At 40.4% G+C, this 15,031-nt stretch overlaps 1 protein-coding gene across 1 annotated transcript in view; it reads left to right on the top strand.

The window, feature by feature from the left end:
• Positions 1–15,031, top strand: part of kcnt1b (potassium sodium-activated channel subfamily T member 1b) — a 186,964-nt gene that overhangs the window by 37,874 nt on the left and 134,059 nt on the right. The window contains exon 2 of the mRNA XM_060907052.1: positions 11,296–11,375. Within this exon, the coding sequence (XP_060763035.1) occupies positions 11,296–11,375 (80 nt within the window). The remainder of the gene's footprint in view (positions 1–11,295; positions 11,376–15,031) is intronic.

Genomic DNA, 15,031 nt, shown 5'->3' on the forward strand with positions numbered 1-15,031 from the left:
GAGAGCCTTGGTCAGTACTTTTAAGACCTCGGTCACGGTATTTCACGATACGGACCTCCCAGCTGGTAAATAACATATATATACTGAAATAATATTGGCTGGCTTTTTTCATGGTATATCAGATATATTCCATTCAGCTAGCATGATATTGAATGAGTCAAAGACGAGTAGCTGAATGGAATATATCTGATATACCATGAAAAAAGCCAGTCAATATTATTATGATTATACATACACATTTGATGGAACAATTATAGATTTTACAAGAAGTTAAGAACAGGGGGTTGTTTACAAATATCCAATGCTGATTCTGATCCAATGTAAACCAATGTTCTGTCAATCCAATATATATGTAAAAAGTCAAAGTTCGCACAATAAAAATGGTCCAACTCCAAAAAGCCTGAACAACAACCCAAATCATATACACTGCAGGCGCCACTGGCGAACAAAGAGATACTTCTGCACATGTGCAGCAGAAAACTTTCTCGTTGAATATTTGCATCAACTTTACGTGTGACGTCGTGTTGTCTTGACAACCATGCAACATCATAAACCATATTCAACGCTCATTCTCCATTGTGTAGAGTGACGTAATACATGTAGGATAAGCGATATGCTAACAATACTGCATGCTATCAAACCAAATGAATGGAACCCACTAGAAGGGGATAGAATATATGTTTTTATTCCACCGAAAAAGTGTCCTGTATGTATAATGTAAGATATAGCATCACTCATGCTGTAGTACTTCCTTTTACTTGCACTTATTTGTGAATAATACTGTTTGTTTGCACTTCTGGTTAGATGCTAACTGTATTTCAGTGGCTTTGTACATGCACTCTGCACAATAACAATAAACTTGAATTTAATCTAATCTAATCTAATAAAATGTACAATATCGAGCTTTTTTCAAATAGTTGCATAGACATAATCTAGTAGCTCCACCAAAGCCTGTTCATTGCTTTAAGCCACTGAGACATGTCTTCATTAAAATAAGCATGTTGTAGTTCAATGGGAATAATTATTGCAGTCCCCTTACAGCAGGCTGAGAGAAAGTTCATGATAACTCATGCAGAGGGACTATTTAGTTCATCCTGCACTCAGACAGAATATTTATATCCTTTCCAGGGAATCTTTAATTGCCTAATGGTGATTAAAGGTATAGGCAGAGATTTTGGATAAATAGCTGTGTAGCTTATCGTAGACTGTGAGTTGGCCTAGTGGTTAGCGTGTCTGCCTCTCAATTGGGAGATCACGAATTCTACTTGCTGTTGGGTCATACCAAAGACCATCATGAAAATGGTACCTACTGCTGTCTGGCAAGGCATGCTGCAATACAGATGTGAGTGGGGAGTCAAACTCTTGTGGTTACCAGAGGACTAGCCCTCCACTGTAACCCTAGCTGTATAAGCGAGAAGCTAAGGGCTATGGTGTGGGAAGGACTTTAGTAGCTTATTGTAAATTGGACTTAAACAAATTCAACCCTTTCTTCATTGTTCTCTCCAAAGCTGTGGCCCCAACACAGCTGCTCTAGAACTAGTGTTATTATAAATTGGGTACCTTTCTGATTCAACATGTAATATGATTGACAGGAACGTGGAGACACTTTTTTACCCGATTTGCTGGATACTGGTGGTCCATATACTTTGTTTTTGATGTAGTTTACAGAGTCTGGAGCTTCCACAGAGACCGAGCATTTACTCTGAGTAGATATTTTATTGACAGCAATTAGAATTTTGCTAATTCAACAATAAATATATTCTGACTTTAAAAACACTGACCCCACCTTTAAAAGTTGTAGAAAACGTAGTCACTTGAACAACTAAAAGGAGTATTTGTTTAGTGTTCATTTCAAGCAGAAAGTATTCATTGAGGGAAGGATAGAATTTTACCTTAAAACATCCATCCAAAAGCCTATTCCTGCTCTTCGGATCGCTATTCTCTTGTCTACACAGCACTCAGCCCTCAGTTTCTATTTTTATTATGTGCCAGCCTTTAATGACAACTCAGCTTTCAGGAATCACTTGTATTCTGTTTGTATTATTAGAATCTTATACATGAGCTCCTACTTGCTTCTTCCAGCAATCGTCAACAGAAATGTATAATGTTTCAATGTGACATACATTACAAAAATGATTGCAATATATGGACTGAGGAATTCGAACTTCCCTGGCTTGTTGCATGCTTGCACCGTGCCTGACTCTGCATGAATCCCGTGCCATGTTTACTTTTATCTCAGTATGTTTGTGTGTGCACTTCTCAGGTATTTAGAAGAGTACAGCATGGATTCCACTAATGCACAGTAAGTTCAGAAAGCACAGAGCCATGTCCAATATGGGACAATTGTTCTCGCCTCTAATGCCCCGAGTCTGCGTGTTTGTCATTTTGCACTGTGCTGCTTTGTCACGCAGTCTAATGAATTCCTATGCATTCTGCTGGTCTTGCCTTGAATGGTTTCTACCAATTAATTTCTTATTAGACTGCTTTATTTTTATTTTTATATATATATATTTTTTTTTTTGTGTGTGTGTGTGTGTGTGTGTGTGTGTGTGTGTGTGTGTGTGTGTGTGTGTGTGAGTATATATAGTAGAGAAAGATAGAGCAAAGAATGGGAGTGTGTCTAAGTGTGTCGGTGGTTTACATCAAGGAAATGAGACGTGACTAAGTCTTTTGCTGTTGTTGTTACATAGTGATGCATCAGCTGTTGCAGGGACTATATTACTGTTCTATGCTACAATCTTATTTCACCTATGATACAATGCAAATTTGTAAATAAACAACAATTATGAAGTTCAAGTGCAGAATAATTGCATTAAAAAATTCAAGGATAGAAAATGTGGACCGAGGAATTAAATAATATTGCTGTTATTGTTGTTGTATTTGTTTGTTTGTTGTCAAATATAATATGATGTAACATAAAATCAAGAGACAATTTCATTAATGAAAAATAAAAAAGACTAATAAAGTAAGGGGCGGCATGGTGGTGTAGTGGTTAGCACTGTTGTCTCACAGCAAGAAGGTTCTGGGTTCATGCCCAGTGGCTGATGGGGGCCTTTCTGTGTGGAGTTTGTATGTTCTCCCTGTGTCTGTGTGGGTTTTCTCCAGGTGCTCTGGTTTCCCCCACAGTCCAAAGACATGCAAGTTAGGTTAATTGGTGGCTCTAAATTGACAGTGAGTGTGAATGGCTGTTTGTCTCTATGTGTGAGCCTTGTGATGATTTGGCAACTTGTCCAGGGTGTACCCCGCCTCTCACCCATAGTCAGCTTGGATAGGCTCCAGCTTGCCTGCGACCCTGCACAGGATAAGTGGTTATGAATAATAAAATAAGATATGAACAAGAAGATGGCAAGCATTGGAATATAACCCCGATTCCAAAAAAGTTGGGACAAAATACAAATTGTAAATAAAAATGGAATGCAATAATTTACAAATCTCAAAAACTGATATTGTATTCACAATAGAACATAGACAACATATCAAATGTTGAAAGTGAGACATTTTGAAATTTCATGCCAAATATTGGCTCATTTGAAATTTCATGACAGCAACACATCTCAAAAAAGTTGGGACAGGGGCAATAAGAGGCTGGAAAAGTTAAAGGTACAAAAAAGGAACAGCTGGAGGACCAAATTGCAACTCATTAGGTCATTAACATGACTGGGTATAAAAAGAGCATCTTGGAGTGGCAGCGGCTCTCAGAAGTAAAGATGGGAAGAGGATCACCAATCCCCCTAATTCTGCGCCGACAAATAGTGGAGCGATACCAGAAAGGAGTTCAACAGTGTAAAATTGCAAAGAGTTTCAACATATCATCATCTACGGTGCATAATATCATCAAAAGATTCAGAGAATCTGGAAGAATGTCTGTGCATAAGGGTCAAGGCCGGAAAACCATACTGGGTGCCCGTGATCTTCGGGCCCTTAGACGGCACTGCATCACATACAGGCATGCTTCTGTATTGGAAATCACAGAATGGGCTCAGGAATATTTCCAGAGAACATTATCTGTGAACACAATTCACCGTGCCATCCGCCATTGCCAGCTAAAACTCTATAGTTCAAAGAAGAAGCCGTATCTAAACATGATCCAGAAGCGCAGACGTCTTCTCTGAGCCAAGGCTCATTTAAAATGGACTGTGGCAAAGTGGAAAATTGTTCTGTGGTCAGACGAATCAAAATGTGAAGTTCTTTATGGAAATCAGGGACGCCATGTCATTCGGACTAAAGAGGAGAAGGACGACCCAAGTTGTTATCAGCGCTCAGTTCAGAAGCCTGCATCTCTGATGGTATGGGGTTGCATTAGTGCGTGTGGCATGGGCAGCTTACACATCTGGAAAGACACCATCGATGCTGAAAGGTATATCCAGGTTCTAGAGCAACATATGCTCCCATCCAGATGACGTCTCTTTCAGGGAAGACCTTGCATTTTCCAACATGACAATGCCAAACCACATACTGCATCAATTACAGCATCATGGCTGCGTAGAAGAAGGGTCCAGGTACTGAACTGGCCAGCCTGCAGTCCAGATCTTTCACCCATAGAAAACATTTGGTGCATCATAAAACGGAAGATACGACAAAAAAGACTTAAGACAGTTGAGCAACTAGAATCCTACATTAGACAAGAATGGGTTAACATTCCTGTCCCTAAACTTGAGCAACTTGTCTCCTCAGTCCCCAGACGTTTACAGACTGTTGTAAAGAGAAAAGGGGATGTCTCACAGTGGTAAACATGGCCTTGTCCCAACTTTTTTGAGATGTGTTGTTGTCATGAAATTTAAAATCACCTAATTTTTCTCTTTAAATGATACATTTTCTCAGTTTCAACATTTGATATGTCATCTATGTTCTATTCTGAATAAAATATGGAATTTTGAAACTTCCACATCATTGCATTCCGTTTTTATTTACAATTTGTACTTTGTCTCAACTTTTTTGGAATCGGGGTTGTAAACAGCTAATAGGAGTGTAGTATTTTGCCAAATTGTTTCTTCCTAAACAGTCTGAATAATCTCATCTCATCTCATTATCTCTAGCCGCTTTATCCTTCTACAGGGTCGCAGGCAAGCTGGAGCCTATCCCAGCTGACTACGGGCGAAAGGCGGGGTACACCCTGGACAAGTCGCCAGGTCATCACAGGGCTGACACATAGACACAGACAACCATTCACACTCTCATTCACACCTACGGTCAATTTAGAGTCACCAGTTAACCTAACCTGCATGTCTTTGGACTGTGGGGGAAACCGGAGCACCTGGAGGAAACCCACACAGACACGGGGAGAACATGCAAACTCCGCACAGAAAGGCCCTCGCCAGCCCCGGGGCTCGAACCCGGACCTTCTTGCTGTGAGGCGACAGCGCTAACCACTACACCACCGTGCCGCCAGTCTGAATAATCATTATATTAAAATATGACTTCGACTGTCATTATTTGGAAGTTTATAAAATAGCACTTGATCCAGCACATTTTGATATTTTGTTTGTTTATTTTTGTATTTAGAGGACAAAAACATATATTTCATTGTGAGTACACAAAACTGTCAGACTGTGGCGCTGCACTGTCAGGCCTAAGTTTAATGTCAGGTTTAATGTCAGTAACTGAGTTGTCTATTTTTGGAAACCTCCACCCTGTGTGTAACTTTCACATAACTTCTGAATAGTGCTTAACTCAAGCACTAACTCTGAGGTTTGAGTAATGATGTGCGTGCGTGCATGTCTGTGTGTGTGTGTGTGTGTGTGTGTGTGTGTGTGTGTGTGTGTGTGTGTGTGTGTGTGTGTGAGAATACAGCCCCAGGATCTGTGAGGGACCACGCAAGGAGATTTTCTCACTTTTACATGGGAAATGATTAGTTTTCTTTTTAAACTTTGCCGTTATAGAGGACATGAAGATGATTGTTTACTTTTTCTAGCAGTGTTGTTTGTTAGCAGTACTACAGTTTCATACTTATATGTCCCATGAAGGTTTTAAACATCATGGGGAGCATTGATAACGATCAAATATACAAATCCCTTACATATTCTCATGCATTTGTAAGTGGTTGTCATGGTTTCCCTGTGAATATAGAGCATATCCCCACATATTACATCATTTACACCACGGTTTTACTCCCAGAGAAAGGAAACCTGTTGTATAATATCACATCAGAAAGATGTTTGCTTGAATTAAATCTGCAGTCTGAAAGGTTTTCCTTCTTTCCTACAATTGCGTATTGAACAGATGACCTGAGCCAAAGTATTGCTCCTGCTGTGTGATTATTCTGACTGCATTTTTCTCACCATGAAGGCTAAAATAAGCTTCCTGACAGACAAATGTTCAATAGTTATACATTGATGTCTCCAACGCTATTTATAGCCTTTGCACATTGCCAGGATGATGATGTGCAGGCAAGTGTGGGTGGGATAGTAGATGTATACAAGAAGCTGATACAGAAGCATAGCTTTTTAAGGATAGAGAAGGTGGAGGTAACGCAGAGGGGGTCAAATAGTTTTATTCCATTTCAAGTCTGGTCCTGAGTGCTGAGTTTGGACGTGAATTTTACAGAACACCAAGTTATTTTTTTCTACATTTTTTCTTAATATAAAAAGATGGATTGCAACATTTGTACTTGATTATGTACTTTATACAACTATGAGAAGTTTGGCAATTATTTGGTTCTGTAGCTGTACTTCTCCCTGTACCGTATATGCCTCCATTTTAATGTTATCACCATAGAGATGTGGGAGCAGGGAAGCGGGAAACAATAGCTGACAGAGCTTTCTCTTTCCCTCCTTCTCTCCCACTCTCCCTTTCTCTGCAACACATTCTCTCCTCCCCCTGTTCCTCGTTCTCTACATCTTCCCCTTTGAACCACTTTTGCACTATTCAAATGTATAGTTCTTCTCCCTCTCTCTCTCTCTCTCTCTCTCTCTATCTCTCTCTCTCGCTTTTTAGACCCTGCTCTAATGCCTGTGGCTCCACAAGTACCTCCACAGAACCAATAACAATTCCCATAGTGCCTCATTCTCAAGCCATCTGGCTTTTAAGAGGAAATGAGTGCTGGAATGGCAATCAGATGTATTATTCATTTCAGATCTTCATTTTTTCAGGCTCATTCTTCAATCTTTAATCAAGATTACTCTATCTTCATTTAATATGCTGTCAGTACAGCAAAGTACGGTAAGAAAATATTTTTAGTAGCCAAACAGTGTTGCACCAAAAGGATCTGTTTTAGGGAAGACATAGCTTATGATCATAATATATTTATAAACATCAAGTATCATCACCCACAGCTGATTATATTCCAAGTTGATTATACGTATATGTTGATTTAATAAAGAACATTTTGTATATTTTATCCATTTATACTGTAGTTATGCGTAAAGTTGTCTGTGAAATGGTAGTTCCTGCTATCACTTACGTGATACATACTTTTTAACACTTAGCAACGATAAACAGTTGTTCCCCCACCAGCTTTTCTTTTTCTCTCTCTCTTTTTTGGGGTTAATAAAACAAAAAATGCATCTTGCCATGTTACTGACAAACTGCAAAGGCCTCCATGCTGAAGACTTTCCCATGTTGGAAAAGGACTGGAGAGAAAAATCCTTCTGAAAATATTAGATAAGGGCGGCACGGTGGTGTAGTGGTTAGCACTGTCGCCTCACAGCAAGGCCAAGTTTACATTAGACCGTACCTGTCTCGTTTTCTTCACGGATGCACTGTCCATTTACATTAAAACGCCTGGAAACGCCGGGAAACGGGAATCCGCCAGGGTCCACGTATTCAATCCAGATCGTGTCTGGTCCGGTGCTGTGTAAACACTGAGAATACGCGGATATGCTGTGCTGAGCTCTAGCTGGCATCTCATTGGACAACGTCACTGTGACATCCACCTTCCTGATTCGCTGGCGTTGGTCATGTGACGCGACTGCTGAAAAACGGCGTGGACTTCCGCCTTGTATCACCTTTCATTAAAGAGTATAAAAGTATGAAAATACTGCAAATACTGATGCAAATACTGCCCATTATGTAGTTATGATTGTCTTTAGGCTTGCCATCCTTCCACTTGCAAGTGGTAAGTGATGCGCATACCCGATATGCACTGGGATCACACACACAGCGGCTCAGTCCCGAATCACAGCTCATGCGCTTCACTCGCGCGCTCTGTGAGCTGCGCAGGGCCGGAGTGCGCACCCTCCAGAGGGCACTCGCTGTTCAGGGCGGAGTGATTTGGAGCGCAGGATGCCTGCGGAGCCGAGCGTATCCTTGTATTGGCGTTGCTGTGTGCACGCGAATCGTGTATTGGCATTGCTGTGTGCATGCTAATCGTTTTAAAAACGTTAATCTGATGATCCGCTGATATGGTCTAATGTAAACCCCACCCAAGAAGGGCCTGGGTTCAAGCCCAGTGGCCAACAGGGGCCTTTCTGTGCGGAGTTTGCATGTTCTCCCCGTGTCCGCGTGGGTTTCCTCCGGGTGCTCCAGTTTCCCCCACAGTCCAAAGACATGCAGATTAGGCTAACTAGTGGCTCTAAATTGACCGTAGGTGTGAATGTGAGTGTGGATGGTTGTGTGTCAGCCCTGTGATGATCTGTTGACTTGTCCAGGGTGTACCCCGCCTCTCACCCATAGTCAGCTAGGGTAGGCTCCAGCTTGCCTGCAACCCTGTACAGGATAAGCAGCTACAGATGATGGATGGATGAATACTAGATAAACATTTCCTCACAATAAAGTCATCATATCATACATATCACATCAATTGTACATTTTTAATTTTAACACGGTTATGTAGAGAATATGTCTTCATTCTTATCTGTAAAGGACCAGTGTGGCTTCAGGCTTTCATTATAGCCAAATAGAAGGCACATCTGATAGCTGACCAGAGACAAATGGCCCTTTTCCACTACCCTTTTTCAGCTCACTTCAGCTCACTTCAGCCCGACACGGCTCGCGTTTCGACTACCTCAGAGCAGCACGACTCAGCTCGCTTCAGCCGTACTCAGCACCCAAAACTCGCACGGTTTTGGAGTGGGGCTGAAGCGAGCCAAACCGAGCCGAGTGGGGCTAGGGGCGTGAGCAGACACTCCCCTGTGCACTGATTGGTGAGGAGGAGTGTCCTCACATGCCCACACACGCCCCGCAAGCACGCTGGGATCTGTAAACACCGTAAACCCGGAAGAAGAAGAATTACAAATTACGAGAATTTCTGAAGCCTTATGCGCCTCTCCTCATCTATACGCTCTTGCCAGTATCTGTTGGCGTTGTCGGTGACAACAAGCCACAGCACCAAGACCAGCAACACTAACGACTCCATGTCCTCTATGTTTATTGTTTACTATCCGGGTCGTGAGACTACCGCTTAAAAGATCACTGATGTCACTGTTTGCGCCGCCTAACGACATCACGTGACGTCCACCCACTTTCGCTAACTCCACCCAATGTGTCCACCCACTTCCAGCCAGCACGGTTCAGCGCGGTTGTAGTTAAAATGCAACTCCAACAGCCCCACTCAGCTCGACTCAGCCCAACTCAGCACGGCACAGCTCAGCCCAACTCAGCCGCGTTTGTAGTGGAAAAGCGGCAAAAGATGAAGTGATTAAACAAGGGAAATTGGGCGTGGCTCCTGTTGGATAGCATGAAAACCTGCAGCTGCACTGGCCTTTCATAGATAAAACTGAAAACCCTAGATGTACAGCGTCTGCCACACAAGTCTGGCACAAAAAGAATGAGAACATTAATATAAACCTTGTAACACTTTCTTACCAATCAGAATCAAGAAAGCAACGGCACTGTGAATAAATAAGCATAAACCATGATAATATTAGATACAAGGATTCCTACTGCTGTTTGCATGCTCTGAACACTAAAAGATGTTTCAGATATCACAATAACTGAGTATACATTCACTGGACACTTTATTAGGAACACTCATACATACACCTGCTGTTTCATGCAGTTATCTAATTAGCTAATCCCTTGACAGTAGCACAGTGCATAAAATCATGCAGATACAAATCAAGCGCTTCAGTTAATGTTCATTTCAAACGTCAGAATGGGAAAAATTGTGACCTCAAAGTGTGACTTTCAGTGTGACATGGATGTTGGTGCCAGATGGACTGGTTTGAGTATTTCAGAAACTGCTGATCTCCTGGGGTTTTCACACACAACAGTCTGTAGAGTTATGGTGTGAAAAAACAAAAAACATTGTGTGAGCGACAGTACTGTGGGTTGAAATGCTTTGTTGATAAGAGAGGTCAGAGGAAAATGGCCAGATTGGCTCGAGCTGCCAGGAAGGCTATAGGAACTCATAGCAGCGCTTTATAACCATGGTGAACAGAAAAGCATCTCAGCATGCAACAGCAGAAGACCACATTGGGTTCCACTCCTACCAGTCAAGAACAGGAATCTTAGAATCAAGAACAAGTTCTTATTAAAGTGGCCAGTGAGAGTATATTAAAAATAAATGAAAACACACACGACTGACTGTGAAGTATAAACCATCTAACAAGCCAGTGTTTCAGGTGAAATTCATCCCCTGGTATGAAGATGCAATGTTGTGTTGAATTTATTGTGCTGCTTCCTGCTTGTTTGAAACATGAGGGACTAACCTTGCATACGGTAAGTAGTGATGATGAGTTTCATGGTATCCATGCGGTGGGGTAAAATAATCATTCTACATTCCTCGCATTGAGAGTGGTCAATGCTAGCATTCAAAACATGTAGCATTACATTTGACTGTATTTAACTTAAAGCCATGTGTGTTACCAGATTTCAAGAAAAAGTTTCCTTTTTTTAAATCTCTAGATCGATGTAAAAGTACTTGTAAATAGATGGCTTTGCAAATGCAGAAGAAACACAATGGAATTGTTTATTTAATGGAGCTCACTGTATTTCTAAAAAAGAGTCATGCATGCTGTGCAGAACGTGTCTCACTTATCTCTTATCTCTTATTCAATTCAAAGCTTTGAGATATAACAGCAGTAATATAATGCAAATGTGTAGATATTATATTTCTGAGTGCTGAGTATGAGAGCCAGGCTCTGTTAAAAGCAAGTATAAGCAGCAGAGAATAAAGACCTTTCAAAATAACTTGTTAAAACAGGTGATGTAACCTGCTGGATCTTTTTTCATCCATTATGTTCTCGTTTCCTTGGCCCTGTGCTGGTATAGCTGTAATTATCTTTTCTTTGTCATAATAGCATTGTGTTATACGTACTACAGAAATATATACAGGATACACTCCACAGTTTTATCTTTTGTATGTTCTATGAAAATAGTATATTTTCCAACTTGAACGTGTTTTCATGTCTTGTGCAGAGTGCAGGTGGAGTTCTATGTGAACGAGAACACATTTAAAGAGAGATTGAAGCTCTTCTTCATCAAAAACCAAAGGTCAAGTAAGTGAAGCCTACTTTTTTATTTATCTCCTTATTCAATCTGGGCCTGGTGGAACCAGCAAGAAAGACGAAAAGCGGCCCAACACAAAAGCATACAGTTACATTGCAAAAGAGAAATGCCAAAAAAAAAAAAACAGGACAGTCATGGTAAGCCAGAAGACCTACACTGAGCCTTACTGGGAAAAAATAAAATAAAACAGTACCTGGATGGGTGTGCTGTTTGCCCACGGCTAGATCTACTAGAGTTTATTAAAGCACTTTGAAGAAAAATCCGAAATGTTCTGTTGTAGTGTCGATTTTTGTCCATATGGACTGTTAGAGTCCCAGACCAAACATTTACACTATGTTCTTGTTTCCTTCTGACACTGACAACTTATATCACTGAGGTTGTCAAGTCAAGTCAAGTCAAGTTTATTTGTATAGCGCTTTTTACAATAAACATTGTCGCAAAGCAGCTTTACAGAATTTGAACGACTTAAAACATGAGCTAATTTTATCCCTAATCTATCCCCAATGAGCAAGCCTGTGGCGACGGTGGCAAGGAAAAACTCCCTCAGATGACATGAGGAAGAAACCTTGAGAGGAACCAGACTCAAAAGGGAACCCATCCTCATTTGGGCAACAACAGACAGCCTGACTATACAGGTCCTTCTCAAAAAATTAGCATATTGTGATAAAGTTCTTTATTTTCTGTAATGTACTCATAAACATTAGACTTTAATATATTTTAGATTCATTACACACAACTGAAGTAGTTCAAGCCTTTTATTGTTTTAATATTGATGATTTTGGCAAAAAAGTAAAGGAAAACCAAAAATCCCTATCTCAAAAAATTAGCATATTTCATCTGACCAATAAAAAAAAGTGTTTTTAATACAAAAAAAGTCAACCTTCAAATAATTATGTTCAGTTATGCACTCAATACTTGGTCGGGAATCCTTTGGCAGAAATGACTGCTTCAATGCGACGTGGCATGGAGGCAATCAGCCTGTGGCACTGCTGAGGTGTTATGGAGGCCCAGGATGCTTCAATAGCGGCCTTAAGCTCATCCACAGTGTTGGGTCTGGTGTCTCTCAACTTCCTCTTCACAATACCCCACAGATTCTCTATGGGGTTGAGGTCAGGAGAGTTGGCAGGCCAATTGAGCACAGTAATACCATGGTCAGTAAACCATTTACCAGTGGTTTTGGCACTGTGAGCAGGTGCCAGGTCGTGCTGAAAAATGAAATCTTCATCTCCATAAAGCTTTTCAGCAGATGGAAGCATGAAGTGTTCCAAAATCTCCTGATAGCTAGCTGCATTGACCCTGCCTTTGATAAAACACAGTGGACCAACACCAGCAGCTGACATGGCACCCCAGACCATCACTGACTGTGGGTACTTGACATTGGACTTCAGGCATTTTGGCATTTCCTTCTCCCCAGTCTTCCTCCAGACTCTGGCACCTTGATTTCCGAATGACATGCAAAATTTGCTTTCATCCGAAAAAAGTACTTTGGACCACTGAGCAACAGTCCAGTGCTGCTTCTCTGTAGCCCATTTCCTGCACACGCCTGTGCATGGTGGCTCTGGATGTTTCTACTCCAGACTCAGTCCACTGCTTCCACAGGTCCCCCAAGGTCTGGAATCGGCCATTCTCCACAATCTTCCTCAGGGTCCGGTCACCTCTTCTGGTTGTGCAGCGTTTTCTGCCACACTTTTTCCTTCCCACAGACGTCCCACTGAGGTGCCTTGATACAGCACTCTGGGAACAGCCTATTCGCTCAGAGATTTCTTTCTGTGTCTTACCCTCTTGCTTGAGGGTGTCAATGATGACCTTCTGGACAGCAGTCAGGTCGGCAGTCTTACCCATGATTGCGGTTTTGAGTAATGAACCAGACTGGGAGTTTTTAAAAGCCTCAGGAATCTTTTGCAGGTGTTTAGAGTTAAGTCGTTGATTCAGATGATTAGGTTAATAGCTCGTTTAGAGTACCTTTTCATGATATGCTAATTTTTTGAGATAGGAATTTTGGGTTTTCATGAGCTGTATGCCAAAATAATCAGTATTAAAACAATAAAAGACCTGAAATATTTCAGTTGGTGTGCAATGAATCTAAAATATATGAAAGTTTAATTTTTATCATTACATTATGGAAAATAATGAACTTTATCACAATATGCTAATTTTTTGAGAAGGACCTGTAATATTAACAGTTTTAACATGAGGTTGTGTATTTTGGCACTTGGTATGGGGCTCACACTGCTTTGTTTCTTGCTTTGCCAATAATATAGAATACATATTAATTGTTCTCTTTAATTGACATTATACATCACACATGGCATCTCCACTATCAGTGTATGCTTCAAGTTGAAGTTTCTCTTGAACGGGGTACAATATGCAGTTAAATAAAAAACTGTTTTATAAAACGTTATGCAATTAGGGAGCTTTCAGACTTGCTGCCAATCTTTTTTTTTTTCAGAAAAAAACATGCGCTTTTTTTCTTATTATTTTTCTCACCTTGATCGATCAGGTTAAGCAACAAAAACAAACATGAAGGACAAAGTGCCTTCCAAAAAAAAAAAAAATCTTGTCAGTGAACCAGTAAGGATATTAGAAAGAGACATTATAGAAACATTATGTTGATTTGAGAAAGTTTCATTGCAAATATTCCAGTGTTGCAGTGCGACTACAAATAACTTGTCTATCGTTGTGATATTTACCGATGTGTGATGTGACATCCCGCTTTAACTGTTGCTGCATTCGGTAAGGTTATACATGCTTTTCTTCAACTTCCTCATAAACAGAGTTACACCCGCTTAATTTGATCTTTATTACTGACAATAATGTTGAATCTAATCTAGATATAAAACTAGCAAGTAGCAAGTTAATTAGCTGTTATTAGATAGGACTTGTAAAAGCATTGTTATTATTACAGTGTGCACATCACTTTGCTTTTTTTTTTTTTAATATCAGCATAAAAAGCCCCCTGGCCAGCACTGTTTAACAAGTACTCGCTGGAGGTGAAGTGAACATGAGTGAATAATAACAGAGACAAAGTTGAGGTTATTATTCACCGATATCCACTGAGCCTGAGGCAGATAATTGTTTTAGTATAAATACGCTAATGATTATTTTTAAGAAATCATATTTTAAAAGTAATTTATTTCAAACTTCAAAAGTGGCATGCAAATGTAATAACAGCGTGCGCAGACTTGTCACTTATCTAGACGAGTCACATAAAATACTTTGTTTTGAAATCGATAAAATAAATCACAATTCCACCTTAACTTTGAATAGTTTTAGACCAAACTTCGTAGCATCTTTAGTGCTTTTAGGAACAGCACTTTCTTTCATAATGTGTACTTCTTCCTCACTTATGGTGACAAAGCGAACGGCCACCATTTTGCCGAGTCGCTTGAGGTGATTATTGAGAAATGGTCTGAATTTCTCGACCAATCGGCATGCGTGATTTTCTATAATTACCTGCATATTTATACTAATACTTATTATTAAGTGTGATTTCTTGTCAACAATGACTATTGAGACAGGACTAATAACTGAGAACCGGAAGCACATAAATGAAAATCTTTCTGCTCTGAGTTTATAGACCTGCAATAGCATTGTTAATAAGCACATTTTATGGATTTAGAGGTATTGAGGACTAATTAAATGTCCT

The sequence above is a fragment of the Neoarius graeffei genome, chromosome 24 (assembly GCF_027579695.1).
Source record: "Neoarius graeffei isolate fNeoGra1 chromosome 24, fNeoGra1.pri, whole genome shotgun sequence".
NCBI classification, from domain to species: Eukaryota; Metazoa; Chordata; class Actinopteri; order Siluriformes; family Ariidae; genus Neoarius; species Neoarius graeffei.